Below are 22,407 nucleotides of genomic sequence, written 5' to 3'. Positions count from 1 at the left end.
ATCAACAGTATTGATGTCAAATGTGAATATTGTCAATGGAGACTGTGGAGAAATGTTTGGAAGCTGACAAAACATTTTGTCTGATTGTTTGTTTCACTTTTATTTATTTTATATTTTTTGAATTTTGTCTACCAATGTTGTTTCTTTACATGTAACAATTTTAACAAAACCCAGTCTGGTTTTTAATCATAAAATGTGTCTGTGTTTTAAAATGTGGCTCACTGACTATTTCTTCTGTTTTCTGTGGATTTAAACAATGTTTGCCTCATGAGACATGATGACAACCACATAATGACGGATTCAGAAAATGTCATCATGAGTTTAAACCACAAGCCCGCCTTGGGTTTCTGTTGCCGTTGCTTATTTGCATATATTTTCATTTTCCTGGGGTGAAGTGAAGGGCGAAACCACTAAAACTCAGTTTAAGCTAACTGCAGACATTATAGTGAAAAAGATGGTAACTTATTCAGTTCAGGAAAGTATAGTTATATCATATATAATATCAACCACCACTCAGACACAGTGAAAATAGTACATTATCTGAACCTACAGAGCAGAAGCTAGTAAAGAGAAAAGTCTAGAGCTACAAAGATTAGTCAGTGAATCGATTGTTGAATTAATCGTCAACTAAACTATTTTGATAATCAATTAATCATTTGGAGTCATTTTTTAGGAAAAAAATGTTCAAATTCTCTGATTTCAGCTTCTGAAATGTGAATATTTTCTGGTTTCATTAGTCTTCTCTGACAGTAAACTGAATATCTTTGGGTTTCGGACTGTCAGTCAGGACATTTTTCACCATTTTCTGACATTTTATGGACCAAATGACTAATTGATTAATCGAGAAGATAATCAACAATTAATCGATTATGAAAATATTAGTAAGTTGCAGCCCCAAAAAAGTCAAAACTAATCAATAATAAAAACAGTCAAAATAATGTATGTAGTGAACTCTATATAAGCAAAAGCATGTGGACACCCAAATATTTCAACCATGTGATACTTCAACATCAGTCCAAAACCATGAAAATCTACATTGTATGGCGCATGCTCACAACCAAAACACACACAACTACCGAGGACTGTAAGCTGCCTCCTAATGGGGTCATGTTTACCGTGTTCACGACAAGAATCCATACGAACGCCCTCCTCTTGTGGTATTCACGACTTCAGAAGTGGAAATTTTCTGAAAGCTCTTGAGTTTATGAGTTGTGACGTGTTGTTGACGTTTTCCAAAATGGCGGAGGCCATGGAAGTTCATTTTTTGGTGAATGGTAAGTTAATATATTGTAATTTTAGACATATTTTTTTTCTCAGTAATTGTCTGAGGATAATATGTATGAGGAAAGTGTTGATATTCTCAATGGCCTCATCTTTTCCCTTGCCCTATACACCCAGAGTTACAGGCTACATTGAGTATCAGTTAATTTATATGTATATAAAAAATTGTCACCTTTGTTGTCTCATTTCTTGTTCCTCCACATGATGTTGAAATACAAAGTGAGTCAACATTTCCTGGAAATAAGTGAAGAATGACAGAAGAACAAGGGGTCTTTTGGCATCCATGTTTCCTAGCAGCGGTGTCCTCACGACTTAACCACTTGAACGCTTATTGTGTACACGACTTCCTATGTCGTAACCACGAGCTCAGGAGTTCCATTTCAAGCAAGCAGGTAGCTCCGGGTCTGAAAAGTGAAGCCATTGCAGAAGTGCCTTAAACCTGCATTCTCTCTATTGGCTATCAGGGGACGACTCCACTAGCTCCAAAAAGAAGTCTGATTGTATGGAAGTCTATGGGAAAATGACCCTACCTCTCACTTGATTTATTAACTCAGTAAACACTTTCCTGATGATAGTATCAAGTCTTCTTCAATACATCATTGTACTCATTTTGTAAATTATGGTCCCATTTAGAATAAAATAGATGATAAAACAGGGTATGCTTTAGGGCATAGCTACGTTGTGATTGACAAGTCGCTGCCACAGCCACAACATTGGTTAGGTAGCATAACCATGGCGTAGCCCCAGATTCACAGGTGTAGCTGTAGCTGTCACTATTGCAGTGTGTTTTCAGTTGATGAAAGTTAATTGTAACATTTTGTTTTGATGGTGTTAAGCCTGTTTTTTGCTAGCGAAAATTAGCATTAGCATTATCACAGTTAACTATAGAATGTAATGCACCTTGCTAACCAAGCTAGCAGCTAGCATTACAGTTAGCTCCACCCTATCGTCCAAATATGGTCGCTTCTGGCTCCCAAAATCGATATGTGGATATTTTTTTACAGTCTATGATTTGAAGGCTCCACCTAGGGGAAAAGTGACGCCACACCACCGGGGCCCCAGGGCCCCACAGGAGGTTAATGCAGCCATGCTACCGCTGCATACAGACTGTATTGCTGCTGTTAGAGACCAGCTGCCTTTAACTTACCACAGACCAGCAGAATAACAAGTGTCCACCATTAGGGCTCATTAAGCAGAGTCTCAGGCCTGATAGCACCTCTTGGCTGCCTGTATTGTGGTGCCGCAGGACTCGGGCCTGCACAGCACAGCCCGCATCCCGCCCCTCCCAGCCGGCCTCACCAGTCTCCTCCCACCGTGAGCTGGAGTTCCATGACGAGCAGACCCCCGACCCACCGCCTCTGCTCCGGCAGTCATCGAGGAGCGACCGCGCCTGGACGACCACTACCATCATAAAAAAAAAGGTGAGAGATTAGTGTATTTTTTAAACTTAGAGACTCACGAAAGAGGCTCAAATTACAGATTCAAATCGTTTTCATCGGAAAGCGCGAATCAGGCAAGTAAAAATTGCTGAAATAAAATATTTATGGACATTTATGAATATTTTTAGAGCGGTAAAGGACTAGGAAGATGTTGTTTACGGAGCTCCGGTGATATGGGGACTGTATATCCGTGTTTATTTGGGCTTTTCAGCTGTAAACAAATCGATATAATTTCGAGTAGCTACATGTGCGTGAACGTGTAAAAAAGGGGGCTTCGTGTTTATGCAGCTGAAGATATGTACAGATATATTTAATGCTGATAATGCTTATTATGTGCTGTTTTATGCCTGTGTACAAACCCCATTATTGACATATAAAAACAGGCGCTCTCATCCCTCCATGGGCTGTCCCACATGAAAGATCAGCGGCTCAGCATCACTTTTATTTGATAATAAGGGAGTAATATAGTCTTCCTTACTGATTCCACCATCAGGAACAATTAGACGTGAATAACAGGAAACATGTGTGCAGTGTGCACAGAGGTGAAACAGAAAATAAAACAAGATGCTATTGTTCAGAGGCGGATTTAGTCATTTGAGGGGCCCAGGCAGACCCTTTCTCTAACTGGGAATGTTGGTATTGGCAATGGTGGAAGAAAACTTTTTTCTTAAGTTGAACTACTAATACAGTAAAAATACTGTGAAAGTACTGCTTTCAAATTTTTACTTAAAAGTGAAGGGTGAAAGAGAGGTATTAGTACGACAATGCACATAAATTTACTTAACATCTGTTCAAGGTGGAGCTTTTAATTCTTACCAGTAATATTTATCTGTCAGGTATATGTAGTAGTACAATGTTTTCCTCTGAGGTAGAAGTAGAAGTATACAGTTGCATATTTTTTAAATGCTTTAGGGGACTTTTGTTGGTTATTTCAGGGTAGAATGAGTTAGAATTAGGGCTGGGTAACATATCAATATATTGATATATTGATTTTGTGATATGAGACTAGATATTGTCTTAGATTTTGGATATCGTAATATTATGATATGGCATAAGTGTTGTCTTTCTCTGGTTTTAAAGGCTGTATTACAGTAAAGTGATATAATTTTCTGAACTTAACAGACTCATTGTGTAAATATTTTGTGAAAGCATCAATTGTCGTCTCTCCAATATTGTCACAATATCGATAGCGAGGTATTTGGTCAAAAATATTGTGATATTTGATTTTGTGCATATCGCCTAGCCCTAGTTAGAGTAGTAACATAATTCAGTGTTTTTCATATCTAAACATCTTAATAAATCTATAGCTGTTGGGGGCCTTTTAGTTGGGGGCCCCAGGCAGCTGCTAACCTTACCTAATGGTAAAGTCCGCCCCTGTTGTTGCTGTATTTGTGGCTCAGACTGCTCAGGTATGTGAGGCCTTTCCCTCACTGATCTGTTGCACACTCAGCAGTAAGAGCAATAGAGGAAGAGGAAGAGAGTGACAGGACAGAAGGACAGAAGTATGTAGATACCCTTGTCCTGTTTGCATAGTTTTGTCAATGTTTGTGCTGTTTTTCAGGTTTTTATTTTCCTGGAGTAGACCAGAATCTCCCTTTGCAAGATCTGCCATTCTCAGTGTTTTCCAAATTAATAAACTTCAGGTTGTTGAGTGCATGTAATTATATTTAAATTATTTATCATTAATTATCTCATTATTTTAAAAAGAAGCTTTCTCTCCTTAAATTATCATTTTAGTACATTTAGCATTATTCACAACTATGAAACCAGGAGCCTTCAGCAGCTTCAACCTGCATTTTCAAGAACTTCAGACACACAGTTTCTAATAGAGGCACTAGAATCTGAAAGTCAGTTCCCAGTAATTTTGTAAACTATTCCTCAGATAAGAAATTCCTCAGTTAACTTTTAGTACTTTTCTATTTTTCAAACAACTTGTAGATTCTGGTTTACACAGATGAGCAGATGAAAGTTGATTGTTGACATGTTGTTGTTATGATGATGTTTGATAAGCCTTTTTTTTTTTTTTAGTTTTTTGGCTCTGCCTGCACATCTCTTGTGACTGTATGAATATTTCTTTGTGTTTTAACCTGTTGTGAATATGATTTTTTTATAATTTGTCTTCCAGTTTGATATTCTGATTTCATGTTAAATTTCCAAATTTCGTCAGATTCTTTTAACCATCTGGACGAAAACATATTCTGTCTGGGGCTATCATCTTTGTTTGGATGAGGAAAACAAAGTGCAACTTGGGAAATAGGTTAACAGATGGAATATTTTTTTCATCCAGATGTTTATATGAGTCTTTAGAGTTTTTAGTAACACTTTCAGAACAGTTTTAAGTGTTGTTTAACAAGATTCTGGGTTTGTCAAAGGTCACCGGTATTTATTTTTCAGAAAATCAGATGCTTAGCTCTGCGACTTGGAGGTAATGCTGATACATGAGACACACAAACTGGTCCCAGGTTTCGGTTAGGCCCCTTATTTCAAGATAGATGTTAATACTATAGAACACAATGATATTTTATACAAAAAGAACTGGTTTTCCCAGTTTGGTGTGGAAGAAATTCACCAACTTCAATGTCATTCAACAGTCATTCGTCTCCCAACATCAGTGTTGGACCTCACTAATGCTGTTGTGGCTGAATGGGAGCAAATCCCTGCAGCCAGGTTACAAAATCTAATGGAAAGTCTGAAACTAGAAGAGTGGAGTTTGTTACAGCAGCAGATTACAGAATCTTACTGTTGCTTCAGCTCAGTTTTCATAGTTTCAATTTACAAAACTCTTAACACAAAACAGTATATTTCTAATATTAGCCTCAAAATCTCACATAACACCCAAAATGAAAACATCTGTATTAAATAAGGTAATGTATCATGTAGTAAGTCTGTTATTACTGTACGTGAAAATAAAATGGCCATTATCAAATGTTGTCAAACAGTAAATAATCCTCCTAAAAACAGTCAGCAGTCGTCATTTCCTCAAGATTACACAAGTAATGATAAAAAATGTGTGCAATCGATACAAAAGTCAGTATTTGAAATGATGTTGAATAAAAATTGCTTTTGAAAACTTTAATGTTATTTGACAAATATTCAATAGCTGTAAATATAGATAATGCAGTTTGACTTTTACACAACAGTAAATCTTATGTTCATGCAAGTCAACATGACTATTGTAGTTTTACTTCACTGCTTCAGTTTCTGTTCCGTATTCAAATCTGAGATACTTCAGTTATATAACGTACAGTAAATCTGTAATAATGCTGGAAAGAATAATACAATAATTGTTTTTACTGTGATTACTCACAGTATCAAATGCCCAATACATTGCAATGTTTTGACTGTAATCAAAAGAAAATAAATTGCATTTCTTTTACCCTAATTAGCTGCTATATTACTGCTCACCAGTGTAATGTTGTTAAAGTAAGGAAAAATGTACTGATTCAGAGATCTGTACCGTTATCAGCACTGATACTTGTGGTAAAATGAGGTGTCTGTATTCTGAGCACTTTGTGTTTCAGAAGGTAAGAATTTCCCAGTAGTCAGTTTGGATCTCTTTGGAGTTTTTGTATATTGAGACACTTAAGCATTTATAAAATACTGAAATTCCCATGTTCAACAATAACATAATGGTTTAATTTTCATATGTTTGGCCACACACTGTGGTGCAAATGGATGAGTGCATTAACATTAGCCAAGAGTTATATTTTCAGGAACATAATCTCAGAGGATGTTGCTCTGCTCAGTAGTCGGTGCATTTGGAAATGATATTAAGTGTCTTTGGGGAAAACTCTGCTGGAACATTTGCACAGAGGGCCATTCATTCTCGCGTTTTCACAAGTGCATGCAGTCTCACGCTTGCTAGATTCCCTTCGCATCTACACAGATACTTCATTCGTCCTTAAACCTACCAGACCTCTCCTTTGTTAACTCGCTCACAGTCTGACTTGCAGACAAAGACCTTGACGTCTGGCTTTCTTTTAATTTAAACTGCCGATTGAACCAAAATGATGGTTTTTAGTCCTTAAGTATACACAGGAAATATGTGAGGCATGCTGCAGCACCTCAGGGCTTTCATTCTGCACAGGAGACTAGCAGTCATTTTATCAAAGATTAGATCATTTTTTTCATTTTAGGATGCACAAAACCTCATTCACGCCTTTGTTTCCAGTCAGCTAGATCACTGTTACTCTCACTTCCCCCAGAAATTAATTTAACTTGAGCTCATTTCTGTCATTGTTCCATGCACTATTTTTTATATAGCTCCACATACTCCTGTTTATGAGGCTGCTGACCAGCTGACTGTCTCAGGCTGAAGACAGAGGCCAGTGAGATATTTGGCATTTGGACTCCAAACTCGAAATACGAAGAACATCCTTAATGTCGTCCTTTAAAACTCTATTAAAGCTGTCCTGATCAATATTTTTTTATAACATTGACTGAACTTAGTATGTGTAAGTGTGAAAAGGGTCATATGTAGAGAGATATCACCTCAAACTGCACTTCCTCTCAGCTTTACAGAGCATTTTAGTGTCTTTTAGCTCATTGTTTTGGTTTTACGGCCCAAATGTTTACTGTTTTGGGTTCACTCCCACCTCTCTCATCGACCTCATGTTTATAGCTGCAGCAGTCAGATGTTTTCAGTAACAGAAAAACCCTGATATGCTCTCTGTACATTATCTGACCAGCACCAGACAGCAGACAGATAAAGTTAGCGACTAACTGGTAAACATAGTGGAGCGTTTAGCGGCTGAAGAAATAGTCAAGTCAATTTATTTGTAGAGCACATTTAAAAAACAACAAAAGTTGACCAAAGTGCTTTACAGAGACTGAGAAATACAATTAAATGAAAACACAGACATAGTTATGAGGATTTACATCTTAAAAACACAACAGCATTGCACAGAGAACAAATCCTTCACAGAGAGTAAGTAAATAATAAAATGAAAACACAGTGTGACCATTCATGACTTCCTGATGAATATTAAAAGGCTGAAGAAATGAAATGGGATTTAAGACAGGTTTTAAAAATATCAGTCGAGGGGGAGGATCTAATAATGAGAAGCTAACTGTCAAGTCAAGTCAACTTTATTTATATAGCTCAATATCACAAATCACAAATTTCCCTCAGGGGGCTTTACAGTTTGTACAGCAATACGACATCCTCTGTTCTTAGACCCTCAATTCAAATAAAGAAAAGTCCCTAAAAAATCCTTTAACAGGGAATAAAATGGAAGAAACTTCAGGAAGAGCAACAGAGGAGGGATCCCAGAATACAACATAAATGACAGAATACAGCACTGAACAGGATAACATGATGGATTTATAATATATATGAAGAATGTCATGAAGATGACACCAAGCAGCCCTCAGGTACCACCAGAACAGAATAGGACCTGAACCACATGACCTCTATCAACATGAAGACCTGGCAAGATGACAGACTACACATGCACACACAGGAGAGACTCACATCACACCGTTCACATACACAAGAGAAGAGAAATGACATTATTCACAGAGGAGACACAGAAGGATAAAGACGTTCAGAGAGACAGAGACATGAGGTGGGGCTGAACTCCTGCAGGTATGCGAAACCAGATCTAAAATCTTAGGAAATGCCTTCAATATTGCTGGTCCAACAAGAGATGCCTCAGAGACACGAGAGGACAGGAGGAGAAAATAGAGAGAGAAGAGAGAGGAGAACACAGCTTGGACTCTCATGTGCATGTGGAACAAACAAACAGAAGATCAGAGAGATGCAATAGTTAAATTCAGAGACAGAAGCCAACCTGCTGTGCAGTACAAGGTCATGAAGTACTCAGTTAAATTTAGGTTAAAGCATTTCACTGGCAACCAGTGAAGAAAGACCTTGTTTTGAGCCAGCTGCAGGTGACTGATTATTTCCCATGTACAGAGAATTACAACAGTTAGTGTGGGAGGAGATAAAAGCATGTGCTAAAGTTTCCCAATCCTTAACAGACAGAAATGGTTTTAGTTTTGTAAGTGGTCCAAGATGGAAGAAGCTGTTGCTGATAACAGAGATGATTAGTTCATCAAATTTTAAACCAGAATCAGGGATAATGCTGAGATTTCTTGCATGGACATTAACATTCAATTTTAGAGGCACACGAGTGTTTACTGTGGTTTTGGAAAAGCCTGAAGGGCCAAAAATGAGGATTTTTCAGTTTTATTCTGGTTTAGCTGCAGGAAGCTTTTTGCCATCCATGATTTTATATCGTCAGTGCAGCACAGCAGGGAGTTAAAACAGCTTGGATCACCAGAATTGAGGGGGCGGGGAGTGGGAGGTACAGCGGGTTGTCATCTGCAATAGCAATGATAAGAGATATTAGAGATATGCAAACACCACCATGCTAATATGCTCACAAGGACAATGCTGACATACTGATATTTGAAGAGGTCAAAACTACAGCAACTCTTTGAAGTAGTATAAAGAACAACTTGTGATCCAGTGTTGATATTTAACAGGTTTTATGTTCACCATGTTCACCATTTTAGTTTAGTGTGTTAGCATCCTAAATGTGCTAATAAGCGCTGAACACAAAGTACATCTGAGGCTATAATATGACCTGATGTTGGTGGCATGGTGATAAGTCAGGTGAACACCAAAGTTATTAATTGACCCTGAATATTTTTACCAAATTTCATGCCAATCCATCCAGGTTTTGTTAAGATATTACACTCAGAACCTCTAATGTTGTCGTTCCAGGTGTGCTTAAAGGTCGCAGCAGTTATAGTGACATGGACAGCAGGAGTCATTACACACCCTGCAGAGCTAACACAGGAGCCTCGCCTGACCTGCCAAGCAGAAAATGACTCAGAGAAATGGAATCAGAGGGACGAGTGATCACTGCCTCCACTCGGAGGCCTCCATGGTCCGTGAGCGCGCCAACGGCATGGAGCACGATAAAGTTCAAGAGGCCATCGACTGTGAGTTGGAGGAAGGGGGCCAGGGAGGTGAAAACAGAGACTCTGTGGCTGTAACGGGAGCAGTAACAGCTCCTGATGGGGGCTGGGGGTGGGTGGTGCTGGTTGCCACTATCATAGTCCTGGCTTTGACCCTGGCGTTCCCCTCCTGTGTGGGAATCTTCTACACAGACTTGCAGAATGAGTTCCACGCCTCCAACAGTGAAACCTCCTGGGTGCCCTCCATCATGACGTCAGCGCTTCATGCTGGAGGTAAGACGGGCAGACCAGGAAAAGAACTAGGTCTCTATTTAGTTAGTTCTCTATTTATTTAATGTGTGACCTCAATTACTGCACCGATTACATCAAATGAGTTCAAGTGTGTCCTAAAACAAGTCATACACTTAAATGAGCACGTTTTTCTTGCTGTAATCATCCCTCATGTTCTTATTGACCCTTGTGTTACAGTCTTTTTTAGTTTTTAGTGCCAAATTCCCTCTTTTTTCAATTCTTGCACTGCAGCTGAACAGGAAAACTCTCCACTTTATTTGACTCAGATGATTGAAGATATTATTTCATTATCAATTACAATACTATGAGTATTACAAGGTGTAAAAGATGCCCGTTAATGCCCCCTGATCTGGAGGTAATTTGAGTTTCTACCTGCTGGTTTTGCATTGTGAAGAACCCTGACAGAGGGAGGTTGGGTTTGTTTTACTGTCTTGCTGTTTTGGTGTTGATTTAAAGCAGATTATTTCATGAGAAAGTGTTGCCTGCTTCTTCCCCACAGCCCTGAGTGACTTTGAGTAATCGACACATACAGAATATGGTTATAAAATTAATAATAATCCAAGATTTTAAAGTGACTTCATGTAACTTCAAAAACATAACACGGCACATTAATTCTTTTTCAAATGTAATTTGCACTCATAAGAAATTAAATGCACTCTAGCTTAAATTAATAGACTCAGGGGGTTTTGCTGCTGCAGCCTGACTTGGTCTAGTATGACCAGAAGCTTATGCTAATGTTAGCAATGTTGTTTGGCCTAAAATGTCAGAAAATGATAAAAAAAATTGCCAATCACTGTTTCCTAAAGCCTTAGATGCAACCTTAAAGTCTTGTTTTGTCCCGACCAACAATCCACAACCCAAAGATTTTCAGTTTATTGTCATAGAAGACTGAAGAAACCAGAAAACTTCACATTTGAGAAGCTGGAATCAGCCTTTCTTGGTCTGTATGACCGGAAGCTTATGTTAATGTTAGTAAACCTTTCATAGATATGTCTGGTTACCTACATTATTGAGTTTTCTGACCACCGAGCCACTGACTTTATGACCCTTCATTACTTGTGCTATTGTTGAGCTGTGTTTTAGCATTTACCATTACAACATAACTACCACTTATGACTGCTGTAGACGCTGTTACGAAAGTCACACGGTTACACTTTATTTTCAGTCTTCCTGTTGAGCATTTATAAGCAGTATATAAACATTTAACAAATGTTCATAACACACCATAATGCTGTTATAAACCGATATAAGGGCATTTCAAGTGTTTATTAATCTACAGTATTTGTCTGCAATTTATGTTTTTTATATTATTACAACTGTTTTACAATCTTATCATCGATTGATTGATTGACTTTATTCAATACTTTAAAAAGAAAACATGCAGCAGCCATCTTCTCTTACACATCATTCATTATCTGTTTATACACCACTTGTAGGGGCCCACAGGATGAGGTATTGTTGTTGACAAATACATTAAATACATTACACTTAAATGTACTTACAACTACATGTAAGTGTGTTAAAAAACATCTTTATGTAACTCTTATAAATGCTAAATAGGTGGATTTAAAATAAAGTGTTCAGTACTTATATTATATATGTATCTGTATGTATACTCCCATAGTACTATAATAGATATTTTTATGGTTTTATGTAGGAAATTATGAGACTTTAAGATTTCAGTTAGGGCTCTTTCGGATGTTTTCATCTCTTGTGTATTATTCACACAAATGTCAGAATCCGATGATCATAAAGACGTCTTTATCCTCTCATGGGTTAGGGTTAGGGTGCACGTGCCTTCAGTGTGGTTCACAAACGGTCTATCTTTACTGTCAGTAATGTGGTCTTCCTTCCTCTATGACGCAGTCTTATCAACATTATTTAACAGTCATGAAAGAGGGAAGTAGTGTGTTCTGTGTAAAAGTCAATATACAGGATCGAGGTGCATGTCTGGCTGCTATACCAGTTTTGTGTTTATGATTTTATGATGTTGCATCCTGAATATTGTATTTAGTGCATGTAAGAGGTTTGTTAATTTCCTGTCTAAACTAGTCAAAAAGAGTAAGGAGATGTTGTTAGTCTGGCCATGCAACTCAGTCCATGAGACTGATATAATATATCACAGGGATCAGAGACAGGGTTTTTGAGATGTTAATCCAAACACTTGCTGTCAGTTTTAAAGTGGAAAATCAACAGTTATTCTTTCAATGTAAAAACAAAAGTGAAGTGGGTCAAAGTCATGCAGCATTCTGCAACGTCTCTATCTTATCAGATTGGTTTGATAATGTTCCTCCCTCCTCTTTCCACCTCCCCTCCACTTCAAGTTGAACCGCAGCTCTCTGGTTGTTGTTCACTAACTTTCCAAATGTATGAAAAATAACCTACTGCACCCTCTTTTCTTTTTAATCAAAAGATTAGGTTACGTTAGACAAAAACACTTATTACTGGTCTGTGACTTTGCAATGCTGTCAAACTTCAACTCCCTTTGAAAACACAGCTCCAGGCTATGTTTACACTGCCTGGATCTCTGTTTCCTTTAGTTTTTTGTATCGTATGTGGAACAGATCAGTTATGTATGTAAACAAACGGCTGCACACATCTCTGATTTTTCCCAGTGATAAATATGATGAAGTGAAAATGAAATGACGATTCAGTTTGATTATCAACTTTGGGTAAATATTTTATTTACAGTATATGTGGAAATATTTCTGAAAGGATTTTGATGTTTACTCTCAGGTGTCGTCCGTTAAACAGATTAAGAGAAAGATGCTAGAACTGTCCTGCTGTGGGCTTCAGGAACAGCACTACTGTCCCAGCCAACTTTGACTATTTTCTTGATTAATCGATTAGTCGATTGGCCTAAAATAGTAAAAAATGGTGAAAAATGTTGATCTCTGTTTCTCAAAGCCTGAGCTGACATGCTCAAATGTCTTGTTTTGTCTCGACCAACAGTCCACAATCCGAAGATATCCAGTTTACTGTCAAATAAACCAGAAAAAAGATAATTTTTTTCTTTAAAAATACCTCTAAATGATTCATCAACTACTCTTTGCAGCTCTAATCAAAATGATAAATTATGAACAGTTTGAAAGATCATGATCTCTAAAAGGCACAACAAATTATTGCATAAAAGTTGGCCTATAAAATTTGTTTGTGCAATTTTAAATGAAAAATCGGAATGCCAAAAAGTCACAGGTAGTCACTAAAGGGGTGCAGAGGTTTACATCCTACATCCTGCTGATGTAAATACTCACAGGAGCACCAAATATGTATTAAACTGTGTGTTGAAAATAGTCCCCAATAAATGCACTATTTACTCCTGTTTAAGTAACATTTGCTACAAACTACAAGTTTTAGGACATTTATGAGCCTTAAAAAAATAAATCGATATACTTGTGACCCATTTTCAAAGATTTACATAGATTTCAGTAGGAATTATTGGACTTGAGTGCAACAGACAGCGTAGGAAAGTTGTAAAGTATTGAAAGACAGACTAACACATTGTCGGTTTTGGTCTTTTCATGCGATTTTTTTGACAATAAGAAAAATATAGAATAACACAAGACTTATCTTTAGGCAGCTGTATTTTGAACAAACTAGAGATATGTGGAGGGACTTTTCTACCACTTTAGGAGTATAGACAGTTTCAACAGTGTGGGGGAGAGATGTGAGTATTGTACTCAGTTCTCAGGGTGTTTTTGGAGACAGGAATGCTTTGATCTTAGAAATTTCCCCTGAGCTTACGGAAATATGACAATAATCTCAGGTTTATCTTCGTTCAGCTGCTCACAGTTCACAAAAGACATCTGCGAATGTCCGGAAGTGATAGTGTCCAGTGTGAAGAATCGATTCAGCTTATCAATTGAAACTAATGTTATATCTGCATAGAGCTGACCTCAAGGTAATAACCAAAAACAAGCCGATAAAGGATAGTATAATTGTGATGTTTTAAACTGTGTGCAGAACATGTTTTATCTGGCGTTGAAGCTACTTAAGGGGACATTTAAGTGAAAAATTGCAAATGTTAGGGTTCAAACACTTTGATTAATGCTTCAAGCTCTTTGACACCTGTGTGTTTGGCTTACATAAGCTCATATAAGTCTCAATATTATCCCCATCAGTACACTGCAGCCCTGTTGCTGAACAACAAAGCAAGAATGTGTTGAATTTACTACCCTTTCGTAGCAACCTTTAACCAATATACACCACTGTATTTAGTGTCGAACCTTTAGAATACACAAAGTGAAACTTCCTCCTCCGGTAAAAGTTATTCATTGCCAGTATTTAAGATAGTTAAGTAATTAGATGGTGGGAAAATTTGTTCTGTAGCATTAATTGTGTCCTGAAACGTTACGTCATCTTGAGAATATATTGACAGTTTGATGGGTCAATAAAAAGCTGCAGCACAGACTCAAACAAGAGCAACTTCAGGTACACACCATGTGCACACATTGGTCTTTCATACCATAATGTATAGTGTAAAGGACTAAGTGAGAGAGCATATTTTCAGCTTTTAGTACTTAAAAAGGTCATTCAGACGGTACGGATTACCGCCTAGCACAAGTTATGTGAAACACGTTGCAGGATTAAGAAAATGACCTCGCCTCTGCGAGCATAAGCCTTTGCTCATTTCACCTCCAGTATGCATTAAACTAAGAGCATTACATTTCATCCACAGGTCCCTTTTGTAGCGTGTTGGTGGACAGACTTGGTTGCCGGGCGACAGTCATGTTGGGTGGAGTCCTGAGTGGACTTGGAATGGCTGCCAGCTCATTTACCCAGTCCATCACCGAGCTCTACATCACCGCGGGGGTTATTACAGGTCAGCAAACATCCAACAAAGATTTATTGTACCAGCTGACGCTTGATGACTGTGGTTACACACAACTGTGCACTTCCTACCCAACAGAGAGCAGCAGGCAAATTTAGCAACTAGCTGGTGAAGAAAGTGGATCCATCAGCTGAGGAGAGATTTCTTTCTCAGGAGTTGGTGGAGACCAAAACAGAGACAGTGAATGAATGAAAGCTAATGTTGCAACTCATGTAGACAGACAATTATTAGCTAACACAATAGTAATAACAGCTTTATAAAGCGATAATATGAAGAGTTTTTCAGATTATTGTGCAACTCAGCCTCCAATTGACCAGAAAAATCAATTAAATCAAAATTTTAAAAGTGATTTCTAGTTTTATTACAATCTGGGTCTCATTTTTGTAGTTTTGGACATCATCAGTTCTTTACTTGGTGAGAACAATCATATAATTTTAGCCAGGAATCATAGCCAAAAAGTGCGAAAATAAAACCCAAATTGTAATACAATAAACCAGATTCACTACATCCTAGAAATCATGGATACCCCTGACCAAAGATTTTCCTATTTGACTAATAGTCGTTAGTTCAAGCCATTAGTTGACTAGTCATTGCATGTTTATGATATTGATTTAATTATTTAAATATATATTTTGTGGGGCATCAGAAAATGGTTTTAGTTCCAGGGTTGAGAAAGATGTTATAAATAATATTGTTAACAAAAAATATATTAAAATATGTTAAGATATAAATTTAACAAGCGCACACACAAAGTGAGCCAAACGTTAACGACAATGCTAACGGCAAAAGGCTAAAGGCAAAAGTTAACGATTCTGAATGTGTTGCAACAACCTGCAAGGAGACTGAGTTACCTTTTCTCAGTCCTGTTGGTCAGTTAGTTTAATTAAATCCTCCCGTCTATCATTTTAGGCGGTTTCCCAGCTGTTATTACAGCGGACGGGGTCACTGACTGAGTGATGAAGTTACATTGCCATGTGTCTTCTAGGGTTTTATACACTTTCCTGCCGTATATTAAGTTTTTACCTAATTTTGACTAGTGGCAGCTCCCAAATTGAGTTTGAGGGGTTTCTTTTCCTGCAACTAACCGACCAATGAAAACTTGGTCGACTAAGACTCCTCTCATTGACAGTTGGTCAACCTACTAGAAGTACAGCGTTGAACAGACTACTTCATATTGGGCTGTGAAGGATTAGTCTGAAAATTACACATCTATATAACTACCGCACAACTATTCTACACATAATTTTCTAAATCAGTTAACACGATACTGCATGTGATGATGAAACTCATAGTCTTCTTCGTTACAGGACTTGGTTTCTGCTTCAGCTTCCAGCCAGCTGTGACAATCCTTGGGCACTACTTTGTGCGTCGACGTGTGTTTGCCAACGCCATGTCCTCCACAGGCACCGCGCTGGGCCTGTGCACTCTCCCTTTCCTGGGTAACTACCTCCACACAGAGCTGGGCTGGAGGGGAAGCTTTCTTGTTTTGGGGGCGGTCCTGCTTAACTGCTGCGTGTGCGGAGCGGTGATGAGGCCCCTCCAGGCCCCCAAACGTCGAGGCCAACCCCTGATGAACCACGGACCCCCTCCGCCAGAGGTGGAGAGTGTGAAGAAGGGGAAAGGAAGGGTGAGGACGATATGGAGCTGCCTGGCGGCTTCCCTCAGCAAACACATGGCCTTTGATCAGCTCCGCAACAACTCACGTTACCGTGTGTTCGCTATAGGCATCACCTGGATGATGCTTGGGTTTGTGGTGCCCCTGGTGTATCTGGTTCCCTACGCCACAGCCCACGACATGGAGCAGGGCCGGGCCGCGATGCTGCTCTCCATCCTGGGCATTGTTAACATTGTGGTGCGACCGCCATTCGGCATCATGTTCAACATGCCCTGGTTCAAAGGGCGACACATCTATGTATTTGCCTCGGCTTTGTTGGTCAATGGGCTCAGTAACAGTATCTGCTGCATCGGGCCCAGTTTCTCTGTACTGCTGAGTTATGTGACGATCTACGGGCTATCCATGAGTGTTGTGGGATCCCTGATGTTCACTGTACTCATGGATACAGTGGAGATGAGCCGCTTCCCCTCAGCTCTGGGTCTAATCGCTATAATGGAGAGCGTCACACTGCTCATCGGGCCTCCACTGGCAGGTAAAGTAAACACACAGAGAGCGAGGAGAGCAAGAGATTGAGAGGAAAGATATGGTGATAATGTAGATAATGTAGGACACAGTTATACATTATAATTGTATAATATATAATCACATTATAATAAAAAATGTTTTTTGATGATATACTAGATGGAAACTGCCTCAGTGTGGTTTTACAGGCTTCAGGCAGATTGAACTTTTAGGTGTAAACTGTTTTATTCATGGAGAAGCTGCCCTGGAGGTAAAAATAACCTTAGTGGGTGGGACCCCTAAAACACAGTCCCATACAACATAGTCATAATATACAGATTTCACTACAGTATACACTAATTGTCATAGTATACTGTAAATGAGGCAGTACATGCACAGATGGACAATGTTACACGACTGCCAATTAAACAATTAACATTTTCCTAAAGATTCTTCAAGTTGCCTCACTACCATCTACAATTTATTTTTATGTTTTGCAGTTGTGAGCAGCTCCTCTTTTCCTCTTGTGCATCACATTGTAATTTGATCACACTTCATACTCATAGCTGGCTTAGAATAAACACAGCCAGAGAGGAGATAAAGCTCGCCCTCTTTTCCTCTGATTAACAAATCAAACATCCTGAACAGGAGAAACTTTCTTAGAACTGTTAGCAGTCTGTTACTGGGAGGTTCGGTAAGTTCAGTTGCGGGTTGGTTAGTCCCCGTAGTGGAAAAGGCTTGTTAGAACAAAATGTACCAGTATCAGTATCGTTGGCGTGACCTCTTGCTGCATGTCCGTCTTTTCTGTCGAAATCTACCATAGACTATAAATCAGAGAAGAACATTGAAATAGACTCAAAAACAGTGCAAAATTGTGCAAAACACACACGTGTAGTCAGGGGAGTCTGCCCTGCACATATGTTTTCGTGTGCTGTGGGGCGCTGATTCTGCTTGTGTGAATTTGAATGGCAGAACTACAGGAATAGAAGGTTCAGCCACTCCTGCTCCAGGCGGTTGCAGTAAATAACAGCTTGCTCTCAGTCAATCTGGCCGCTGCACAGAGAACAAAAGAAGCCAGTCTGTGCTCCATTTTGGAGGAGCGGAGGTTAGCGGCAGCAGAGTGGTTGAAAGGGCAGAGGCTCTCTCTCAGGGCTGCTTCTGTCTCAGATGACAGGTATGCTTCCCCCGTTAATGTGAGGGTATATAACCGGACACAGTGAGAAGTCCCAACAGAGTTGCTTTACACACGCAGTCAGTGACCCAGTTTGCTTCCCACAGTATTTATATAATTTAAAAAAGGGCTGGGTTATCAATATAGCACGCAGATGAGTTGCTTTTGGAGCTTAACTGCTTATAATCATCTGAATAAATCATATTTAAAAAGGGGTAATTTTCTTATTGTTTATTTTACATGGTTGTCATTTTCTAGGAGGTTTACTGAAAATTACTGTAATTTGGTACTCATTATAGGGAAAATAGAGACGGTTCAGACAGTCGTTTGAGTTGAGTTTATAGTTTCCTTGAAAGACCTGCTCTATTTAAACTAAAGTAAATCTTTATTCATTGTTATTTAGAAACTTTATTCTTCACATTTGTTGCATTGTATATTTTCTTGTAGACAAATTTCACATTTTTGCATGTTTGAGTCAAGTCAATTTTATTTTTATAGCCAAATATCACAAATCACAAATTTGCCTCAGTGGGCTTTACAATCTGTACAGCAATACAACATCCTCGATCCTTGGGGAAAAAAACCCTTTAAATTGGAAAAAATGGAAGAAACCTCAGGAAGAGCAACAGAGGAGGGATCCCTCTTCCAGGACGGACGGACTTGCAATAGATGAGTGTACAGAATGAATCAGAAATAGAGCAAAATGACAAATATGTTCCACTGACCTGCTAAAGGACTTAAAGTCTGTGGTCACAAAATGTTTTGGCTTGTGACCCCTTAAACTGAAGGAATGCGTCCCTGCGACCCTTCTTCAATGGTTGCACCAGCTGTGACTTGTTTTTTCCTTCCTTGTTTTATTTGGATAATTTTTCACTTTTTTGACCTCTAAATTTTTGTCTTGCAACCCCTTACTGGGGTCTTGACCTCCTGATTGGGAACCACTGGTCTAGATTACACTTGCAATTAATTGGAATTAATTATTTTCCAATGTACCAATCATCACTGTCTCAATTTTTCCTATAATTAGTGCCCAATAATGTGTCTTTTCCACAAAGTTTCAGTTGAATTTTACAGTCAGATATTAGTTCCTTTCTAATAAATTACAGGGAAATATGAGGCCTGTAAAATAAAGTGTCATCCAAACAGATAAACCCTAAAATGTTGACGTTATTGATGATTTTTCTTGTTGTTGCAGGAGCCCTGGTTGACAGAACAGGCCAGTACTTCCATGTCTTCTTTGCCTGCAGCGCCGTTGTTGCCTCATCTGCCGTGTTTCTCATGGTGTCATTTTGCTGGCTGGATAAAAGGGACAAGAAGTCATCCAAGCAAGGTCAACCCTCCGCACTGCCCGACCCAGCGAGACCTGCTGTCGACGTCGCCCCTGGCTGCCAGTACAGCAGCGTGCCCACAGAGGGAGACAAAGACAAGGCCTCGGCGAACGGGGCAGAGTATATCACCAGCCTCTGAACCTGCTTACACACTGTGTGTCACCCTTAACACACATCACACTCTGGGTCTGACAGGTCTGCAAATAATTCCTAATGTTTGCACCAGCTCGCTCGGTGTGCCAGATGTTCAAAATTGACTCTTCTGTGGTTGACAGCACACCCGATTTGGTCTAAACTGTCTCCATGTGATGAACCGTTACCATCTGGTACGCCATAAAAGTCAAAACAAATACTACGAATAATTTGCTCTGTTTGACCCAGTTTAAACACTTGATCCTATATACCAAAATGAACAGATGTGCACTTACAACTACAATGTGATTGTACTGTTTATTGTAATATGCTGCTGATCTTATCTATGTGATCACACAATCTATCATACATGAGATATCTCACTCTATCAAGCTGCAAACACGATCCTTTGTTGAGGAAATCTCACAAAATCCTTTCTAGATGTTTGCTAAAGTCATAGTTTTTGATGATTTATCAGTATATGGTGAGCTTACAGACGAGGAAAAGCTACACCCAGAACAACATAAGCCAGTCATATTTCTACAGCAGTGGTCGTGATGAAATAACAAGCACATTGAGCAGTAATATCAGCGGGTGAAATCAAAGTAATGAAAGCAAAGTGAGAATAAGCATTGGCTTCCAGATTATCAAGAGTTAAATGATAAGAATGGTGTTATTCTTCTAGGCTTTTCTTATTGTCAACAAATCTCAAAAGACCAAACTATGTGTTAGCATGGCTGGAGTAAGTGTGTATCAGGAACCGCGCAGTGCTAACACAGCTGACTACACTAAGGCTGCAACTAACGATTATTCTTGTATAGTCGAAGAAGTTTTTTTATCTCTATGATGCCAGAAAACACTGAAAAATGCTGTTACAATTATACCAACCAGTACTGCTATCCTGGAACATAACTGGATCCAGGTTTGTAGTGTGCACAATTACTTTGTAGTAGTTTTATTTAAATTTATTTAGGAATATATACCTGGTAAGCACAATATTGTTTGAAATGATAAACTGTATTTTGACACAGGGCACCTCTTCAACTCCGTACCTCAAGATTAGGTAATAATCACCAGATCCTCACACAAAATAGCACATGCCGCCTGCGCTGACCTGATTTGACAGCTCTTTGCAGCACGTACACAAAATGTTCCACCAGCATCGTGAACCATACAAGCTGATAAACACACATTTCACAGGGCTTGTCGTGACTGGATCCAAATGTTAAGGGTACTGTCTCTGCCTACGCTTAAAAGTTGTGAAAAGATTAAATTAAAGGTTAAAGCACAGCATCTTCATTATTTGGTGCTGTTTGATTATCAGCTGATAGAGATTCAACGTCATACCTGATACCTCGTTTGCAGGGGAGTTTTCCTGCCCCTTAAAGTCTGAGGCCCCAGTGTCTCTGAACTTTTCACCTTCCCTACCCCGTATGTGGCGCTCAGGTACAAGCCTGCTGGTTCCTGTTGCAAAATCTTTCTAAAATGGGTCACAAACTTATACTTTCCATTTTTTTTTAAAAAAAGCCTAAAACAGCTGTAGTTTTTTTGTTGGGGACTATTTTCAGTAGCGGATTAATACACAGGACAATCGATTTGCATTGATTGTGTATTTTTAATATAAATTTACTGTGTTAAACTGAGGTGACATTGACATGTTACATTTTCAAATATACTAAAACAGAAGAAGATTTTAAAAAGTCAAAATAAGCTACAGTGTGTGTTTTCATGGTAATCAAGTGCAACAGTGCTGCTCATTGATGTGTTTTTATCAGTTTTTGGACAACAATGGAGCTCTAAGGCACAGAGGAATAAGCTATATCAAGCTTTGGATACACACACAATACTTGTTAGTAGGTTAGGGGCTGCAACTAACAATTATCTTCATTATCAAGTAATCTGTCGATTATTTTCTTGATTAATTGATTAGTCGGTTGGTCTATAAAATGTCAGAAAATGGTGAAAAATGTTGATTGCTGTTTCCCAAAGGCCGAGATGCAACGTAAAATGTCTTGTTTTGTCCCGACCAACAGTCCATCAAGTACCACAAAAGACAGGTGATCATAAATATTTTAAGTGGGTGAAAAGTGCTGTTAGAGTTTAAAAAAAAAAAAGTATATATATAAATAAATAAACAATAATAATAAAGTGCTTTACACCAAAAAAGACATAAAAACATATCAATGTACATAAGATGGAAAATGAAACCCACTTGATAATATTACTAAACATAAGATAAAATAAAGTGAAAATACGATATATAGAATACATACGTCAGTGGTGGTAATCTGTAAATCTGCACCTCGGTCTCTGAAGCCATGACACGATATTAAGATATTGACTGAGAATGTACTGTGTATAGTTCACACTATACACAGTACATATAATGTGCAAATGTAATTATACAAAGAATTGAATGTAAGAAGCTGGAACGAGAGAATTTTAGCATTTTTTTTCTTAAAAAAATATTCAAAATGATTAATCGATTATCAGAATAGTTGGCAAAATCTGCCGACTGATTAATCGACTAATCGTTGCAGCTCCGTAGTAGATCAATTCATTGTTTGTTTTGGTCTTTTAATGGGATTTTTGACAATAAGAAATATGTAAAATATCAGCAGTTTTCCTTCAAAGAGCTGTTACAGAAAGTATTTAATCAGCCAGAACAGGATACAGCGAATGATAGATAATATGTCTTCTTGACATCTTCATTATCGTCGAAGTAGGACTATAAGTTTTCAATGTCCTGACCGTTGTTCGGGCATTAAACGCAGCATGCCGAGTATTTTACAACCATTGTTGATGAGTATTTGATGCCAGAGGTCATTGAAGGTGGATATAAAAATACTCACTGTCACATGTAAGAAGATGAAAATGTACTGTAGCAGTAA

The 22,407-nt window shown here is 38.5% G+C and overlaps 1 protein-coding gene across 1 annotated transcript; it reads left to right on the top strand.

The window, feature by feature from the left end:
- Positions 1-2,434: 2,434 nt before the first annotated feature.
- Positions 2,435-21,031, top strand: slc16a5a (solute carrier family 16 member 5a). The gene is made up of 5 exons (XM_042396284.1): positions 2,435-2,702; positions 9,451-9,920; positions 14,617-14,760; positions 16,077-16,916; positions 19,252-21,031. The coding sequence occupies exons 2-5, from the start codon at positions 9,554-9,556 to the stop codon at positions 19,521-19,523; spliced, it is 1,623 nt and encodes a 540-aa protein (XP_042252218.1). The 5' UTR covers positions 2,435-2,702; positions 9,451-9,553; the 3' UTR covers positions 19,524-21,031.
- The last annotated feature ends 1,376 nt before the right edge of the window (positions 21,032-22,407 follow it).

The sequence above is a fragment of the Thunnus maccoyii genome, chromosome 20, assembly GCF_910596095.1.
Source record: "Thunnus maccoyii chromosome 20, fThuMac1.1, whole genome shotgun sequence".
NCBI lineage: Eukaryota > Metazoa > Chordata > Actinopteri > Scombriformes > Scombridae > Thunnus > Thunnus maccoyii.
The sequence above is the reverse complement of the archived record's forward strand: the minus strand, read 5'-3'. Positions and strand labels throughout refer to the sequence as shown.

What these genes read in the sequence shown, in the direction of transcription:
- slc16a5a (XM_042396284.1), top strand. Translation starts at nt 9,554, where the DNA reads ATGACTCAGAGAAATGGAATCAGAGGGACGAGTGATCACTGCCTCCAC. An exon ending in CACCGCGGGGGTTATTACAG is followed by an intron (nt 14,761 to 16,076) that starts GTCAGCAAACAT and finishes TCTTCGTTACAG; the next exon opens with GACTTGGTTTCTGCTTCAGC. An exon ending in CATCGGGCCTCCACTGGCAG is followed by an intron (nt 16,917 to 19,251) that starts GTAAAGTAAACA and finishes TTGTTGTTGCAG; the next exon opens with GAGCCCTGGTTGACAGAACA.